The 19339-nt window shown below is 41.7% G+C and overlaps 1 protein-coding gene across 1 annotated transcript in view; it reads right to left on the reverse strand.

Annotated features, from left to right (window-relative positions):
- The window catches only part of LOC107186215 (pleckstrin homology domain-containing family G member 5), a 75412-nt gene extending 63297 nt beyond the window's left edge, over positions 1-12115 (reverse strand). The window contains exons 1-5 of the mRNA XM_015574037.1: positions 11911-12115; positions 10995-11395; positions 8123-8210; positions 7733-7814; positions 3069-3174 (exon numbers count right to left, since the gene is read on the reverse strand). Of these exons, the coding sequence (XP_015429523.1) occupies positions 3069-3174; positions 7733-7814; positions 8123-8210; positions 10995-11395; positions 11911-12115 (882 nt within the window). The remainder of the gene's footprint in view (positions 1-3068; positions 3175-7732; positions 7815-8122; positions 8211-10994; positions 11396-11910) is intronic.
- Positions 12116-19339: the final 7224 nt, after the last annotated feature.

Below are 19339 nucleotides of genomic sequence, written 5' to 3' on the forward strand. Positions count from 1 at the left end.
GTAGTAGCGATCGGTGGTAGAAAGAGAGACCAGTTGAAACGGGGACTAGTATTAAAGGAGCCCATTAATTTCTCCATCGATCCCTGTGGTCCATTGTCCGGTCGGGTCATCGACAAAAAAAATGGGGGTGGTGGGGTGAGCATTTGGAATCGACGACGCTTGAACGCCTCTTTGGAAAGTAACCTCTTCCCGCTCGACGGATTTAATGATCCGCCGCTGCGAGGTGTATTTACGTTTTCGAGTGTCGTTCAGAAGCAACGCGAAATATCGAAAGGACACCGAGAGGGGATTTCGATGGGCGAAACCACCTCGAAACAAGAAAATTTTATAGTTTTACTCGGATCGGTTTGATCGGGATCGGGAGCATTAGATTCAGTTAGATTCAGTGAAGAATTATCTCCTAGCCCTGTATTGCTGGGATACTCTATTGACAGATCTGAGATCGAACTTTTTATTATGGATTTTATAGTTTTACTCGGATCGATTGGATCGAGCGTTCCAGGCGGAGGTTTAAATTTGGATTAGATAGAATTGTTCTACGAATTAAATATTATCTACTATTAGACAGATCAATAAGTAATTCACTAAGCTTCAATATGGTTGCAATAACATATATGTATATTTCTAACCATCTGTTCAGTCAAAATACTGGAAGATGATAGGAACAAATAGCTAATATCGTTAAAATAGGATAAATCTAAATGAATACCTAACCCTGCATTAACCCTCGAATGGGGTATAGTATCTAATCTATTCTACAAAATATATAAAAAATAAAGGACCATTTGTAACTGGACAGGGAAACTTCGAAGCAATACATTTGTATTTTAATCCGATCGACGTTAATCCTTACCGACTTGTTCCCGTTCACGGTACTGTCGCAGAGGAGGAGGGGTATAGAATCTGTCGACAGGGTGGAAGGATGTAGGGGGTGACGCAATGTTTGCGAAGACTGACGAATGTTCGTTTCTTCCCTTCGGCGGTGAATCCTTCGGAACGGTGCTAACCGTGGCACAGGCCTGGGCGTAAATTCTTTGAAATACTGGGTAATAAATAACATCTAACGTAATGGGAATTCGTTGTTTGTATCTATAACAGAATTCAGGGAAAGATGTTTCGATTCATATGAAAATCACATAAATCACTCGAAATACAGTATTCTCTGTGTGTAATCGATCTCCTTATACACTTGTCACTATTTCCATTATACAGAATCCCACCGAATAATATGTAAACGTGGGCACCACGTGATTCCTTATGAAAAAAATAAGAAAAGAATACAGGAAAACATTTTAGCATTCTTCGCTTAGTTTTCGAGAAAATCGAATTTGAAAATTAATCTGAAACGCGTGTATTCGTAATGGTAGTAAGTAGAAACGGAGTTCAGTGGCCAGACACGCTAGCCAAATATTTAAAATCGATTTTCTCGAAAATTAAGTCGAGAATGAGAAAATTTTATTTCTATATTTTTTTTTATTTTTTTTATAAGATGTCACGTGGTCACTTTGACGTATTGTTCGGTTGGACCTTATACATCATATTAGCTGACACTATACGGACCTTGCCTGATCTATCACAGACCGTAACTACTGCCACATACCTTGTACCTACGTAAAACACAATTATTCAAAAAAATTATTTCTAATCACACGAGGTCATTTATCATTTAAACTAATGCTCAGTTCTACCTATAACAAGCCTCAACACTGCATATACAAGGTAAGTCAATAAGAACTATTATCTCAAATAACTCTTTATATATTGGTTGTGTCAGAAAACGTTTTGATGAATTATGTAGCATTTTAACGGATGTATCGAATGGATACAATTTGATATTTTTATGTCTTATATTTTTTATAAAGAGCGAATTCAGTGACCTATATTATGACGGTAATTAAAAAAAAGATGCAATGACCTGGAAAAAAGCCAAGGTCACCTTGATATCCCCTAAAATAATAAGACATAACAAAATCAAATTGTATCCATCCGATGCGTCCCTTAAAATGCTACATAATTTATTAAAACGTTTTTTAATACAACCAATAGGTAACAAGTTATTTTAGACAGTAATTCTTACTGACTCACCCTGTATATTTCCAGACTTATTTTCAACGTACTGTCAAGTACTCATTTCTCGCGAAACGGTGTTCAATATCCAGTCCAATAACCACCAGTACCGGCTCGCGATACGTCATCCGTTGTATCTGTCCACCTAAAGGGTTAAAACTACCCTCGGCCAAAGACGCTCGATCAAAAGAATCGACGTCGTAGCGCCTCGAGGGGTACGAACCTATTCAAACCACGTCATCCGGATTCTCTCAAAGTGATTAACGAATGCAAAGGAGAGTCTCTAGTCTTTTCCATTCTATGCGGTATAAACTCGCAAAGGACCAGGCCTGGCTGCCATTAAAAAACGAAAAAGGATATCTGACGACGACCCGACGCGCGAAAACTTCAAAGGAAAAAGGATAAATAAACAGCCGATGATGATTCGAGATCACTCGAATAAAAGGGGGTGGAAACTACCCTGCGTACAAGAAGCCGTGTCTTTGGCTCGAGCTCAAAGACCGTCGCCTCTGGCGGACGACTCTTTTGCGACTGGGCCCGCAATGGGAACGCGGATTGTTCCCGGCGAGAGGTGCTCTCGAGCTAGTCAAAGGATCCCGAGAGCAGTCGGATTGTTCAGCGTGTCCGCAACCGTGACAGGATGTGCTCGACACCCTCCTCTTAATCATGCTACGGGAGACAGATCGTCTGTCTGCGCGCGAGACCCCAGAAGACCATTTAAATATTAATTATGGACGAGGAACTTGGGCGTCGGACTGAGAAAAGATCCTCGAGGAGGATCTGAATGGATCATCGATAAACCGTAATCGATCTGGGTACTCAAAAATCAATCTAAAAATCGAAAAGTAGGGAGCAAAAGATCGATCTCAAATCGACAACCCTACACGTAAGTATTATAAACGCTGGAACAGAGAGTTCACCTGCGACCAGCTTCCAGGAAACGCTGTACGAAACAAAACGGTGCTGGTGAGAACACCGTAACTAATTAAACTGGTACTTACCGAATGATGCTTCCCAGCGGATTGTCCGACGTGCAGCTGGGACAAATTTCGGACGGCAACTTTCAGGTTCCTCCATTCGCTCCTGACCTGTTGCTCCCTTTCGCGGCTGAAACAAAAAGTTCACCGGTTAAATACATATATAAACTCGCTGACATAGAGGCTATAAATATTGTAGGAAAAGTACAAATAATGTAAAATCGATCCACGAGACTCTGAATCTGCATTTGGAATTATTCAAATCGAAATCTTTCAAATCGATTTACGCGGCAAAGTTTCAAAGCCGGAAAAAGAGGACATCGGCGGTAGAAGGAAGCATAAGAAATAGATTCCTCCCACCACGTTAATTAACCGTCCGTATAGAAATTCTTCGGCGGTCCATTAAGAGTTTTTCGTACGTAATTTATCACCGCGTCGGATGGTAATTCATCATCGGCGGCGATCGAGCGGGTGAGATCGGTTTTTCATTTCGAAAATCGCCACGGACGATGTATAACGGATGATCGTGAATAAATTGAAAATGAAATGGTTTTCGATATTGTCACCCCTGCAAAACGGCCGCCGCCCGCGCTCCGATGAACTTCGCGAATGATTAATGGCCGTCGAGTGAATTACACGGTTCGCAAATTCGAGGCGAATTCAACAAATCGCGAAACACGGGGAGAACCAACGGTACCAGAGGGGGACAAGCGAGGTCTTCGGCGAATCGCGATTAATTTTGCCGCGTGGGGATCCTGACGGCCGTTCTCTGTTCCCGTAATTGATCGTGTTCCCGCGCTCCAAATATAAAGCTTAATGCTCGGAAATCGAAAGAGACCAACAGTGAGAAAAAGAAGAGGAAAAATTGGTGCAAAGACGAGGAGCTTTGACCGTTCTGATTTGAAAACATAATAAGAGAAACTACAGTGACTCACAAATTTGTTCACAGAAGACTCTCGACTTCATCTCGTCAGATTATGTAACAAATTACGAAATTTTTTTCAATATTTTGAAAAATTTATCACGAAAGCATGATAAAAGTAAAAAATCATGAGGAGACATGAACAGAAATTGCATAAAAATTTGTTCACTTAATTGTAATTCTGAAAGTATATGAACGAATACACGATTCGCTATAAGTGTTCTATGACTTACGGTCAGGAGTGTACCAATATACAGACTGATTAAAAGAAGAGTCCAAGGCTTATAAAAAGGTTAAAATAAATCCTTTCATCGTAAAATTAAGTTTTTATATTTTACAAGCGTTCGATATCGCGAGTCTCTTCGCCACATATTGAACGTAAACAGAAAAATTGCTTCAAGAGTTTATCGATTCAAAATTGTACGACAACAAGGAAGACAAGATACGAAAGGAATATTTGAGAACGTACGTCGATCTATGATGTTTCCTATTGGAATTGAAGAAATAATATATCGAACACGTCTGCAATAAATCTGAAAACAAACTTTTCTATTTATCTTCGAAAAGACTGATTCCAGGACGTATGTTGCCTAAACAATTTTCACTCCTCTCAGTGAGTACTACAAACCCCTATATAGTCTTAAACCTTTTTCTTTTTATCGCCCTGTATACAGACGTACGAGCAAATAATCCCAGGCTACCACACCAGTTTAACCTTTCCCCGAGTGTTTTAATCTCGCCACGAAGATAAGTACGACGAGACGGAATGAGAAAAAGATTTCGCGCGAACACACCCCATTCCCGTGAGTTTCCTCATTCTTTTTTCTTTTTTTTTTTTGTTTGCACGTCGATACATCGTCGGTCGGGAATTTAAGGGACGCGTTAAGAATCGTGCACCTATTCTTTTCGTTTCGGGGGCGGGAAGGGGGACACAATCCGCCCGCTGATTAAAACCTCTTTTACTGCATTCCCAGAGATCCTTCGGGGCCAACGAAATGTAAATGTGTGTGTGACTCTGTGTATTGGCGCGTGTCTGTGTGCACGCGTGTGTATGTGGAGGCCTGCGTAGGCATTACCGAGATTGGGTGGGAGGAAACGTTTCCTTCCGTTTGCTCGTCCTTCCGAATCCTTTCAAGGAAAATTAAGTATATACCTTCTCTCTGGATCCTTACGTGTGCGCCAAGCCGCCAGCACACAGACTGCCAGCGTTGCCTGGTTCGTTTATTAAAACAGATCGCGGAGAAATTGAAAGCTCCTCTGTTCGTTTGTATCGGGGAAGGATTGGAAGGAATAATCCTCTGATTCAACCGGATCTGAGGTCGACTTTTTCCTTTCATATACTCGATTTTATACTTTTACTCGGATCGACTGGATCAAGAGCTGCGAGCGAAGGATTAGATTCAGAGAAGAATTATTCTATGATTTAATTATTATCCACTATTAGGCGTATCGATAAGACACTGATTACTTATTAGTAAATCTGATATTACTATCATTGTTGCAACACTCGTTTCACAAGTTTCTGAGAATTTTATGGTAATAATTCGATATGACATCCTGGAATTAATGATCATCGAACGAGGGTATAAAGTTATCCAATCGATTCTCCAGAGGGTGTAAAAACTAGAGGAATATTTACACTTGGACAGTGACATTACTAGCGAAACATTATCGTACACCCAAGGTTTAGGTATTACGTGGATACATGTCGCGAGCTTTCTTTGATTTTAATCAACAGTGCAGAAACGGTCACAATGCGCGCAGTTTCTGGTCTTCGTCGACGTTCATTACGGAGAAACCCAATCGGTATCGTCAGTCGGGCTTTCTATTACAGTTTAGTCGGAATTTAAAAGAAGAAAAGGCGCGCGGCAAGACGAGGGAGCGGAGGGCAATCGTCTTGTTCGTTGTGCGCATCGCGTTCCTCCTCCTTCTCGCTTCCATCCACGAGAAAGAATAACCGGAATTGCTCAGGGCTACCCGTTGGCTAGGGGTACTTCTCGGGATTGTTAGCAACTGGGTCGAACCAATTACGTACGTGGCACGTAAACTTACGCTTTTGTGGTACAAGGTGATTCAAAGTGGTAACGAACGACTACTTCGAGCACAGTCTCGTGTCTAAAGAAAAACCATGCATCCTTACACCGACCTGTTCACGGAAACAAAACTCACAAGACAACTGCGAGTAGGATCAGAGATGAAAATACATCGGAAGGCTTGCTGAACTTCGAGAAATACCGTTCGAATGTTTAAAGTTTCCCTCACCTTCGATGAAACTAATTACACCCTATTTATCGAACGCTTGGGAGGATAAATCTCTCTGGTCCCTTAATGAGCAGAAAATTTATCGGTTATTTTACAATTACTAGGTTGTTTCTAGTTACTCCTTTAACACCCTATGTGATGTATACGTCACATCTAGGACATCATATTTCCAGGGGTTTTGTCGCGAAACTAAAGGTGAGTCTTTTTTTTTTGGGTTAACTAATCGAGGGAAATAATTTTCTTCCCCGAAAGAGGTGTTTGGGCGTTAAAGGGTTAAAAATAAATTAAAAAATTTATTTTTGATATTTTTGACTATAAACGATTCAAGGGTCTGGGTGTTAAAGGGTTAAAATGAGTTACGATCGTGCAACACTAAAATAACCGTTGTTGAATCTGTAATGAATTAAACTATATAATTATATCATATACAATTTAACACAATATAGTATAATCTAAAATGTATAATAAAGACTACAAGTGAACATAAATCACATTGACGATTTCGCTAATTCTAAAGCAAGAAATTTAAGAATCGTCATTTCCACGATTCTAGGTGTTACCCCAGGTGTTAAGTGTCTACACCTGGTACTTTGGTGGTTCCACGGTGAAATGTCCACTTCACCCAAGTATTTTCTGTACCAAGTATAGCACACGGTAGTGGTCAACGGAAGAAGTTTCCTTTCCAAGAGTTTTCTCTATCGACCAACGGAAAGTCGTGGTAGACATCCCCTTTTTCGTCAGCGAGATCGTCTCTCCCCCCCACCCCCTGGTGAATTAATGGTTTCGGGGAGGGGTAAGACTGCACACCCTTTCGTATTTTACCGCTGATGCATGTGCGAGCCTCCACGGCACGGAGAGTAACGTCGAAACAGGAGTTACGAGATTCCCGAGCTCGGCAAGTCCCGTAAATCAAGCCCGGTTTCGAAGGCGCAATTTGCCCAGTTTTCCTTTAAACAAAAGGAACACACCCGCCCCCTTCCCGGCACGTTAGAAAAGCGACTTTAATTAACTGGAAGCTGTTGATAACAGAGACTATTGCCAGGATTGAAAGGGAGGGGGTGAGCTGACGTCTGAGAGAGTAACGGAGTCGAGGTGATTTCTCGCGACTCGACGACTCATCCAGGCTCGAAGAACTTATTGCGATGGAATTTTTATTCTACCGTTTTTGGACAACGACCGTAATCCATTACTGCGCCTCAATTGAATTCGAAAAGAAAAAAAGGACACTCCATTTACTCTTGATAGAGTTTCACTGACGATTAACCCTTATTCGGGTTTCCCTTTATACACATAGTTTTCCAAAACCATTTTTTCTGGAATTGGTAAGCGCAAACGAATTTGCTATATGATATTTAAGAACTTGATAAATAATAAAAGATTACATAAATTTTCAAATAATTTTGTCAACGCGCATTGAAGTGTGCTTATTTAAAAATTTGCGGTGGCCCCACACAATACGAAGGGTTAAAATGAAGGTGAGTATTTTTTTTTTTTGGGTACTTACAGGGACTTCAGCTCGTTGTTGAGATCATCCGCGCTCGCGAGGGCGGGAAGACTGCTCGCCTCGCAGGGTGGATTACTCAAATCTGTAACGTGAGACAATGAGGGATGAAATCCTCCAATCATATCGACGTTTATCCATGCGTGGTTCTTTGTAAATTTTATCCCTATCTAATAAAATTAATTTTTACTCATTTTAGATTATTTAACTAACACTATTAAATTTCTCAAGATTACCAAATAAAAGGGCCGCTCTTAGGGACTGAACAAAATACGCTAGGATCCATTAAAAAAAAAATCCAATCATATCGTATGTCTATCCTCCCATCGAAAATCCAAAACGATTTCGGTATTTCTTTGATATCAAATAAATTGCACAAGCACATCGAATTACCTATTGTGGAGTCATAGTGATCGCTGTGTCGTCCGTACGGGGCGGTTTTGCTCAGCAGCTCGTTCACCCGTCGCCTTGCGCTTCTGACCTGTCGGAGGAAACGCAATTTCTTTTACAATCGATCGACACACGCTCGAGAGCACATGAAAATTAAGGAACCGCTGCGACGGCCCCCCGAGAAGATACCGTTCGTCTTGGTCGACGATAAAAGATGCACGGCCGACAAGACGAACGGAACAACCCGATTTCCGTGCGAGAATCGAATCAACCAGGATTTACCGCGGCAGCTTCGAACACCGCTTTCTATTTAGAATCGAGCAAGCTAATCGACAGTTTTCTAGGGTGATCAAGGAGGGGGGGGGGCAGATATCTTTTCCCTGGTGGTGTGCTCCACAATTAGTGGATATTTTCATCCGCTTAATGCCCTCCGACCGATTGCACGTCCAGGAAATAGGGAATATAGACTGTCTCGCAGTTCGATCAACTGACAGTAATTTTTAATACTGGAAGCTGGAGTATTTACGATGATTTTTACGAGGAAATTAACGGTCATATTAATACACTAACCACCGTGTTATTCAAATACGATTGACACAAGTTGTACGATAAAATGTTATATCCTTGTGTGGCGGAGCTTGGTTTATTTTGATTGAAAGAAGCTGAACGATTTTCTCTAATAGACAGTACATAAAGACTGTTGGAGTTCATTTTGTACTCATTATTCTGGTTCTTCATCCAGTACATAAGCGACAAGAGATTATTCAAAAGTATTTTTTATATTCGGTCAATTTGACTCGAAAAATGATCGACACTTAATTATATTTTTTATTATGGGAATTTGTAAATTAATTTCACATTAGTATCTGACATACAATATGGGCCAGCTAAATAGGATCACCTAAATATCTGCCTTAATTGTTTGAAAAACTTCTGAGGAAAAAGTTTTTCATACAATTAAGGGAGATATTTAGGTGAACCGATTTAGCTGGTCCATCTTGTATAAATATATTATAATCTAACAATAGGGGAATCTATTTCCTTAATTCGACTTTAATTCAGGCCGAGTTTAATTCAAGGAATAGTCATGCAATAGATTACCAAAGAGTTGTCTGGTGCAAATCCAGTAACTCTCGAGTTAACACGGATTACCCGTGGGGTTAGTTAATCTTCCAAAGTCTCGAAAAGCCGCTTCTAATTTATCTGGATACTAAATCTATCTTAACAAATTGACCGAGTCTTATTGAGAAAAATATTATTAGGTGCTCTGTTAAATAGATCCGTTCACGTTGTCGTAGGACGATGAAACTTCGACAGGTCGATAAGTTGGAAAGTTTTACGAGAGTTTGTGGGCAAACGTGCCCACAGGGACAACGAAATTCAACGAATCAGAGCCGAGGTGGGGGGTGGGGACATTGATCAATTAATCGGAGTTACTTTCTTTTTGTGTGAAACAAACGCCAGTCGATCGGGAAATTTTTGTTAATTCGACGAAGGAACAAAAGTTATTCCCTCGTTTCGTTCCCCATTGTGTCGAATAACGATAATAATACCGAAACGCGTTCAATCTGCGGATTGCGATCGAAGTAAAAACGAAAATCGCAATATACGCGACGAAACAATTATTATCGACGAATTTCGTCCACGGGGTCATTCCTTTCGTTGCCTAGCGATTCGTGTTTTTTTTTCTCTTTACTTCACCGTAGTTCGATTGCTCGTAAAATTGCGTCGCTTACGAAGTTACAAGTAAAAAGAGCTGCGAGTTCCAAAGAATGTTCCGGTAACATATTCTCAAAGCGATCTGTTCGAAGAGAAAGAATCGATCGAAACATCGAATTCCGTGAATTTTTTCAACCAGGTGAAAATACTATATCGTGTCCCGTTCGTCTAGAGACCAAAGTTAATCAAATTCAATCGCACAAATATATCAATTAAGAATCACGGACGGTAATTCCATTTTCCCAGGCCGCCAACAGCTTCATCAAGCGGCCGAATTTTATATCAAATAGAAATGCAAATCCGCGCGTCGGGACCCTTCCGACCGAGATCCACCCCCCTCGCCGATTTCGATTTGAAATTCATTTAAAATCCTATTCAAATTCGATGGGAACGGTCATTAAGTCTTAATTACCGTGGTGAACATTCCCGTAACTAGCACGGTGTCGATGGGGACCGAGCAGCCCTATGAATCGATAGTGCACGCCTAAACTATCGCGTCAGAACGATTGGCTATTGTTTCAACGAATTCAGACATTTCATGAATAATGCTTAAAATGCTAGCTACAAAAGGACTGTAACTACTGATTGCAATTTCAGACATTTGTCAGTGACAAAATCTCATTAATAAATAATTCCTATTGATTTTTATCCGACAAAATTTATGACAAGTTATCATTATGAAATTCTATGTTAATTATCATAACTGTCTCAATAAAATTCTACAATAATCACATTCTAATTCGTCGATGTTTCTTTACATGGGACTACATATTTTTATCATCGTGACGTAATAGTTTAGCTCAACACCAATCCAATGACCTATAATAATGTGATCTTCGCGTGACCTTGTCTACGAAAATCTACAAATGTATGGGAGTAGATTTAAACAATAAAATAGCTACGATTAGTGGAAAAATGTATCGAAGTTGATAGATGTTACTTTGAGCATTTGTTAAAGTAAATTTTCTGCAATCACATTAGGTGGAACACCCTGTCCCAGGTAACACATGACGCCATGAAGAAGCCCATTTTACTGTTATTTTAGGTCTAAACCGCCTTTAACCTGTCTTCAAGGCGTCATTGGGCGTCATATGCTATCTGAGGTATAATCAATGGTTGCAAAATTAACGGACATTTATGACAATGTAGGTCTTACGAAATTCGTGTCGATGAGACTCTGCGTCCTGGTGACTTGTGCCTTCGGTGGATGATGGTCCTCGATGTTCCGTTTCGGGGTTGTGTCCAGCTCGTCGAGACATTCATCCTCCGCCAGAGACACTAAACTGTTATACCATTGCACGCTGGTGGTCCTGATGGGCTTCGAGGGCTCGTGAAGACGGTTCAAATCCTTGCTGAAGCTCAGGCTTCGCCTGATCGGCTGCAGCCCGCGGTTTATCGCCGCCGGTAACTCGGCACTGCCCCTTATCAGCGACCCGATTTTCTGACGGAACGAGGCTTTCCGTTCGAACTTCCCGCTCGATTTTCTCGAGACCGCCGTCAGGTCGTCCGAGTCATTTTCCTCGACGTTAACGACTATCTTATGGTACCTTCGATCTTCTGAAAAACATGATTTTTCATGGACCTCTAGCAGATACATTATCTTTTTGAATTCAAGTTAGAATCTTGGACGCCTTACTGATTCTGTATCTTTGATGACAAACGATCACTTTTGAAGAAAATGAACTGGAGTTTATTAGAACATAAAAATATTATATTATTCGTGTTAACGACCATCGTATAGTATCGTGGGTCTTTTGAAAAAAAAAATGATTTTCCATGGACCTCTAGCAGATACATTATCTTTTTGATTTCAAGTCAGAAATTTGGACACCCTATTGATTCTGTTTCTTTGAGGGTGACAACTGATATATGACAACTGATTTCACTCCTTTAGAAATACAGACACATATAAAAATTCACACTCACGTATTGTTATATCTATTTATCAAATTAAAATTCCATACCGTAAGGGATTAAAAACACCCAGTTCATTTTCTTTCAAACTATCGAGATACATATCCACAAATCCCAATTCCGACACCACGCACTCGGGATCAAAGTTCATTGCGCACCATCCGTCACTTCAAGGAACTCGGGGGTTTCAGCGTAATATGTTCTACCTGATTCGATGCTCGACACGGTCTTTACTGGCTCCTCCAACCGCTGTGGCTTTACTGTTTTCGCGTTACGACCGGATGCTTTCTGGCCGATCGTCATCGTCGTCGTCTTCTTCGGTTTTTTCGAGGCCTTCTTCTCGTCCTTCTTCAGCGTTGTCATCGTGCCAAACGGGCACACAACCTCGAGGGGGGCACGAGGTTCGTCGAAGGCAAAGAGATTAAAAAAAAACGAAAAGAAAAAGAAAGAAAACGTTTCACCGCATCCCCCGTCGTCTCGAAAGATTTCACTCCACTTCACCGCTGGCTGGCTCGTGGTATTGGCCACATTTTCGGCGAGGTCAGCTCGCGAGATAAACGATCGTTTCACGTGTAACGCCAATCACGGGCTGGCCGGTTCAAGCACTGCGGAACCGTCAATAAACGGCGAGGCCACGGCGGGCGCATTATAGGATAACGCGTCCGATCGAACAATTAAATGGAGTTTTTTTTTTCGTTCCTCTTCGAACGACGACTCTCTCTGGTTCCAATGTATTCACTGTAATTCACCGTGATTGTCCGCAACGCGGGACAGCCGAACCAGTGTGCATCACGATGGGTCGAGGAAAAGTGTTTTGTAGTCGTGAAAATCGTCCGATTTAAATGGTTTACGTCGCGATTCGTGCGAACTGTTCGAATGGCCAGACGTGAATGTCTTTCGTACAATTAGTGGCTGTTGTGTACTCGAAGTTCGTAGTGGGGTGACCCTCGTAGGACAGGTATATGTATATACACGAGTGGTATTTGTGATACGGTTGACGGTGATTTTGTGACCTGGAATTTTCGTTTGTTTTGAATTGTACGCGGCTATTGACCTGGCTTGGGGTTCTTGGGTATGATCGAATGGCTAAAATGGTCGATCGTTTGTATAGGGTATAGGGTAAATGTCCTACTTACTGTCAGTTTATTCGTTTTATTTAATGAAACCATACGGTAGAAAGAATTGTGTGAAAAAAATTCTATTATTAAATTGGAATTCTGGTTTACGTGTACGTATCTGGTGTTTGAAAATTAATGTTGAAAAAATAAAAATGCTATTCGAACGTCCAAAACGGAATTACGTAACTAGGAAGAGATTGCGAAATCGTAATAAAGAGCCGTAATTTTGCTATTTGAGCCTATACAAGGTGTAAGAAAAGTGTTGTAGGTGTCTGAAATGAGTCACTCTTAAGGTGATTTAGAACAAGTTTCTTTCTTAGCAAAGAAGTTATCCGAGGCTTTGTTAACGAGATATTAACGAAAAACCCCGACCAATCAGAGCTCGGCCGGCAGACTCGCGCTCTGATGTTTTAAAGAACACGCTTCTTTAATCACAAATTGCATCTAGAATTGCACTTAGCCTGTATCAGTGTATTTTTATTTCTTATCGTATTTTCTTCCTTATCATTGCGACGTCAATTAACCATATCGAAGTTATCGCCCAGAATATCGTAAGTTTTCCCTTTTTCCTCCCAGAGGGCACAAACGAAATTCGCGATCGATCTTCCCGACTAAGATTTTTTAGTTTCGTCTTTTTTCTTTTCTTCTCGTGTCTACGCTCATTAAGGGACACAAAGTACAACTATCCGGTTTTAAATCATCAAAAATGAAAATCGGTAATAGGGACCTGTACAGGATATTTTATTTGCGATTTTTACCACCGTGTTAAATGTTTCAACACGTTTCTCAACTGTGAAAATGCAGTTAAACCGAATACACACCGTGTACTACTTATTGTCGCGCTCCGTTATCGACAATTAACGCTATCGTAAAAGTGAGAGCGTATCGTGGCATTATCGTCGATTTACGAGGAACCTAACGGCTAATAATGTGTTTGCACCTTGATAGTACTGCAAAACTACCTACCAGTTTACAAGTTTAAAGCGATCTTAGTCTTCGATATAGAAACAAGAAGCCCAACACTGTATATACGTACGTCTGATCCTACCATACAATACACAAATAAAAATTTTTTAAATTTACAAAGGAAATTAATTTACAGACGCTTCACAGATGCTAATAATTAGACTGTGGAAGTTCATGCAAATTGACCATTTCAAATTCTAGTATCTACAAATTAAAATGGGAAAGAATTCTGAATCTTACATCAGAAGCTTTAACTGGAAGGTAATTTTACGAAACGATTGCTCCACCTGAAACCTGATCAAAGGGACGTGTTCGGTTAGCCCTCCGCAGCTATCAAAACACGTTGTAGCCAGTGTTCTCGATTGCAGGCCTGAAGGCTCGTGGCTAGTTAAATCGATGCACCGACCGGGGGACCACGTAGCGCGTTGCCACGTTCGTGAATGCGCCGATAAGGCTCGGCTCAAGGTGGCGCGAAGTTCAGCCGATTAGAGCCGGAAAACATCTTAAAAAACTATCGCCGATAAGGCTGGAAAATATCGTACAACTTCCGCGGAATTATTCGCCCCCGTGTCCAAGAATGAAATCACGAATTTTGCGTTCCCCTGTCTCACCTGGCCCCACGTGACACCGGCGATCATCATCAGGGTCCTGTTAAACGTTACACGAGACACAATATTCCACGACAATTCGCCTGGGCGCGATAACACGGCCACCGAAATAATCTCCATACAACGTCACACGTCGCGAGATTCACGGTTTATTGCCGAGTAACCTTGTCACGGAACTAATAGGAAGTGGGGCTTGCGCCTACGGTGGATAGGTTGGCGAGCAATATGGCACACGGTACTGGAACACTGAATCAACGTCCGTGAAAAAATATTAATTAAAATATAATGCAGTACGCGTAGACAATGGAATGTGGACTGTAGACAACCTTTACTATCATTGATAGGATACCCAAAGATCGCTCAGAACGACGTTACTCAAACTAAACATAGCAAGGTACACCGATTCAGGGACGTAAGTCCACCTCCATGGGATCCAAGTGATCATGACACTAAATTACCGTTAAAAGTCACATAGCTAATTTCCCCTATAACGATTTATCACGATTGCACGTGTTTATATCCATTCCTGTTCATTCCACCATTGCACACAATCCTTTTTCTCGAATCGAAGCGTGCATCGAAGACCGTATAGATCGTTCGGATGCACAATATCTATCCAGCGAGATTGTTCGTGGTAAACAAAAGAATTAAAAACCCGAATAATCCGAATTGGTCCCACTTATCGAGCAAACGGCACACTTTCACGAGGCTTATCTCACCGCGATAACACAGCCGCGCACGAATTCACCGTCGTATCGACGATGGGAAACACTATAGATCGCGTATTATATTTCGCTGGGAATGATCGACGCGCGGATTTCCAATATATTGGCTGATCCCGTGGTCGTACAGATCGCGATAACGTTCGTTTTATTATCGGCGCCTAACGTCTACTGGCCGGCGTGGTTTCTGTCTGTCTCCACGATGCGTAACGCGAGCGCGAAAATCGCAGACGCATAGCTGCGAAATTAAGACAGGTGAGACGAGGTAAGCATTTTACTCGCCCGCCGTGGGGAGTGGGGGCGAACGGAACCAGTGGGAAAGAGACAGATCGCGGCCCGTTCGATGGAGCGAAACGAGCGATCGTGAAAGAAACCGTCGGATCGGCGAAGGAAAAATGTGTTGTATCCAGTGGTGCTCAATTGAGCCAAGGTTACCACGATTTCGTGGGATTTTCCGTGGCGTGGATCATCGACTGAAATCATCATCTGAAGACGTTCGTACACATACACGTCCCCCATGTATTGATGCCACGACAAACGTCGACACACCAACGATATCTTTGTAGAACGCACGTTTTAATAATCGTTGGTGATAGGGATTTTATTAAAACGCGATGATTCCATGAAACAGATAGAAGAAGTTAAGTGAGACTATCTATGACTTCGGATTATTAACAGTTACCAATGGAATGTCTAAAATCGATTCTCTGGGAAACTAGGAGAAAATTTCTATATCGATTTTTGTATTCTTGATTACAAAGTATTGTAATGTTCGTCAAGAAACCGATAATAGACGTTCGCGAGTACCCTGTGTAATAGACGAGAAAAAGTTATGGAACTAATGCACCAACGAAACGGCTATAAACTGTCGTCGTTTTGTTAACGCCTGGAGAGAAACTCGTCGTGTAAGATATGTCGAAGCCTTGGAATAACTTCTGTCGAATACAGCGAGACGTCGATTGTAATGGTTGTTTTACGTCCGCGACACACGAATTAATAGCCGGTCATATCGCGTGGAAGACGTTGGTTAGAAGAAAATTGTACATAGATCAATGGACACAGACAATGGTGCAAGAAATACAGTAATTTTCACCAAATAGTACCGAAACACCGTCCATACCTTGGAAGATTGCCTAGATCCGAATATGTCACTACTTACTGCGAACAGAGTCTCACTAGGTAAGTCTCTCTTGATGGTCGTTTCGTATATACAGTCGATATTAAAGTTTGTTTACACCGGTAGCTAATTTGTAACGTTTCACGGGTATTTACCGGACGAGGCAGCGCGACATTACCTCGAAACGCAATAAAGTTTTTATGATGCAACCCCGTAGTACGGGGAACCCTATTCAACGGGCTTTAGAACGCATCGCCCCCGAGCACACGTGCGAAAATGTCGATACGAATTGTCTATTTCTAGGTCGCGAAAGTAAGCGGATCGATACTTACTCCTCTGTGCACGGTACGTAAGGAAGACGACTCGGTAAACTCGCGCCTAGGAGCACGGTCTTTCCCGCCAAACGGAAGGAGAATTCGTGAAACCGCGTGTACGGCCCCCGGGGACCAAGGATTGCCAGCCATTTGCATTCGACCTCGCTGGGCCTCAGCGACACTACTCCAGCAATCGCCGCTAAATCGGTCGCGACGGATCGTAGAGCTGTGCCCATCTTATAGGCGAGTTTCGTCGTTTCCTTGACATCCTTCGCCAGTTAAGGACTCTCCGCGGCGCTCAGGTGTGTCCGCGAAAGAGTCCAAGCGCATGAATCGCCGTTCCATCCGAGAACCGTCCTCGTCGAATCGATAAACGTTTAACCTAAATTTATTCCGTTTCCTACTATGAGCGTGGTGGATTTTCGTGAAGGCGGGAATCGTTGGAGCATCTATGTCCTTCGAGAAATCCAGTTTTTATAATAGATATTACCGTGTAAATCTGTCATGAGTTCTACGAGTTTTGGTATTGGTTGATCTCCTTATCTTCGTGTATCGCAAAACCGTGCACCAGTTCTTCTTATGCTCTCCATTGCAGATAATCGAGGCACCTTCAAGCCTTTCTTGGTATTTTAATACTCACACCGTGTGCGCCGCTTCTATTACCTACAGATCTAGGTGTGATCGTATTAAATCGCGAGCAGAGAAAGGTAGACGTGCCCTGTTTCCAATTTTAAATGCTCCGCCGACCCCGCAATGGGGAGCTCATTAACCGAGGGAAAGTGAACAAATTGACGGCATTGTGAATGGTTCCGTGAATGCCGGATCGGGCGCAATTCGGTGGGGTCATTTATTAAGTCAACAACCTGCTTTAGAATTCCAACGCATTTTACGGGACCGAATTAAATCCCACAACACGATATTCAATGTGGTTGTAGGGCAAGATGTGGGGGGGATATTGCTTCGCAAGGTGTTGAGATTTTGTGAACCAAATATTTTATAATTAAAAAGACAATGAAATAAAACCGTATGCTTACCACGATGAAACAGCAAGGGTAACTGGATCTTAGGTTTCGTCGAACTCAGCTTTCATCATTGTCCAAACAGAGAATCGCGAGCCACGTATCTACGATCTTCGGGTAGCAACACCACAAAAGTTCCTTAGAGGACGTGGTTCACTGTACGTCCAGAAAAGAGGCACTAATTTGAACGATTTTGTATTATACGATATTAGAACTAAACGTCTTTATACTGTAGAAGAACCTTAATAAAGAGGATATTGGATCAAATACAAAAAAGTGTTAAAGTTCTTTGATCGATGAGTCTCTGGGGAACTTTGTCGGCCAAATGGCCCCGAAAGCCTGTGAACCAGCAGTGTTTTTGAGAAGACTGTAACCGACCGCATGGCTCTATACCTGACACCGAGTGGTACTTTCATCCCCTCCAGCTGAACCCTCGTGATTCACCCTCGCCGCCCCCGGTAACGCAATTCAACCTCGAATTAGACTATCGCCATTTTAATGCGTTACATTCGGCCCGAGTAATTAAAGGGTCGGTATATCTAGAGGAGAAACTGGAAAAAAAGGGTAAAATAAATAACGTACGTATCGTGTATCCGTCTAAAAAGGAAAGAAGAATTAATTTCACGAAGGAGAAATAAGAGGATATTCGCAATTTACTTTGAAATTCGTTGGAATGATGAAAACTTAGAAAATGAAAATAAACATAATTCTCTTAAAAGTTGATTTAACTAGCATGAACTAAGCACTTGTTCATTTCGGATATACCACAATGCAAGAATAGGAGTTCGTTGATAAGAAACCGTTATCGATACGAATTTGAACTAATAGAACGAACAGAGTAATAATGACGACGTAGTTTGTCACAATACACAAAGAGAATGATGACACTTTTGGTGTTGCAGTAAAGTGTCGTAATAAAGTATTGTATTAAAAAGAATGTAAGGTAAAGTATAATAAAACGTTAGAAATGATTATAAAATACCGAAAACGTTTATTCTTTCCTCCAACGATTGTCCGTTTCATATTCGTTCTGGAGGAGGCTATTTGACAATGCCCATAATGCTGGAAATTGGTCGACTATAGGCTACGTATTGCGTAAATATTGTGTCCGAAACATTACAACAGCTCAAGCGAAAGAAGTTTTCCATTTCTATTAACTTATCCCTGTTTTCTATCAATTTTATCGAGGAGAATATTTCTTCTTTTGGTTTACGCGTCCTTTCGTCCACCTTGTACAAACGCATCGACTGATGGCGCTGCGATCGGTGGCGTTAATGAAAATCCGCCTGCACACAAGATGTGACACCTCGCGGCCAACATTATTGGAGATGCAATATTTTCCGGTAAAGTAGTTTGGCAGTTCTTTTGGACATTCTGCGGGCAAAAAATACGTGGAAAATGTAAAATTGCGTCGGCGAAACGGGAATCGATTACGTTGGATCCACGCTGTTCTGAACGCGACGAAACTTTCGTGGATTGTGTCTGTGATCCGTCGTGTACATCACATATAGTAGCATATATCGCGATAGGGCGCCCCGAACCGTAATAAAACATCGATCGGTGTAGTGAAAGTGGTAAAAAGAAACAAAATCCAAGTGTTTTTTCATCATGTAGTCGATAAGATCTCCCCAACAGACGTTTATGCTACAATCGCAAACCAATGCTCGTATTATTGGCTTACAAGGTTAAAGAGCCTCAATTCTTAATTGGTTTGTCTCACCAG

The sequence above is a fragment of the Dufourea novaeangliae genome, unplaced genomic scaffold (genome assembly GCF_001272555.1).
Source record: "Dufourea novaeangliae isolate 0120121106 unplaced genomic scaffold, ASM127255v1 scaffold64, whole genome shotgun sequence".
Taxonomy (NCBI): domain Eukaryota; kingdom Metazoa; phylum Arthropoda; class Insecta; order Hymenoptera; family Halictidae; genus Dufourea; species Dufourea novaeangliae.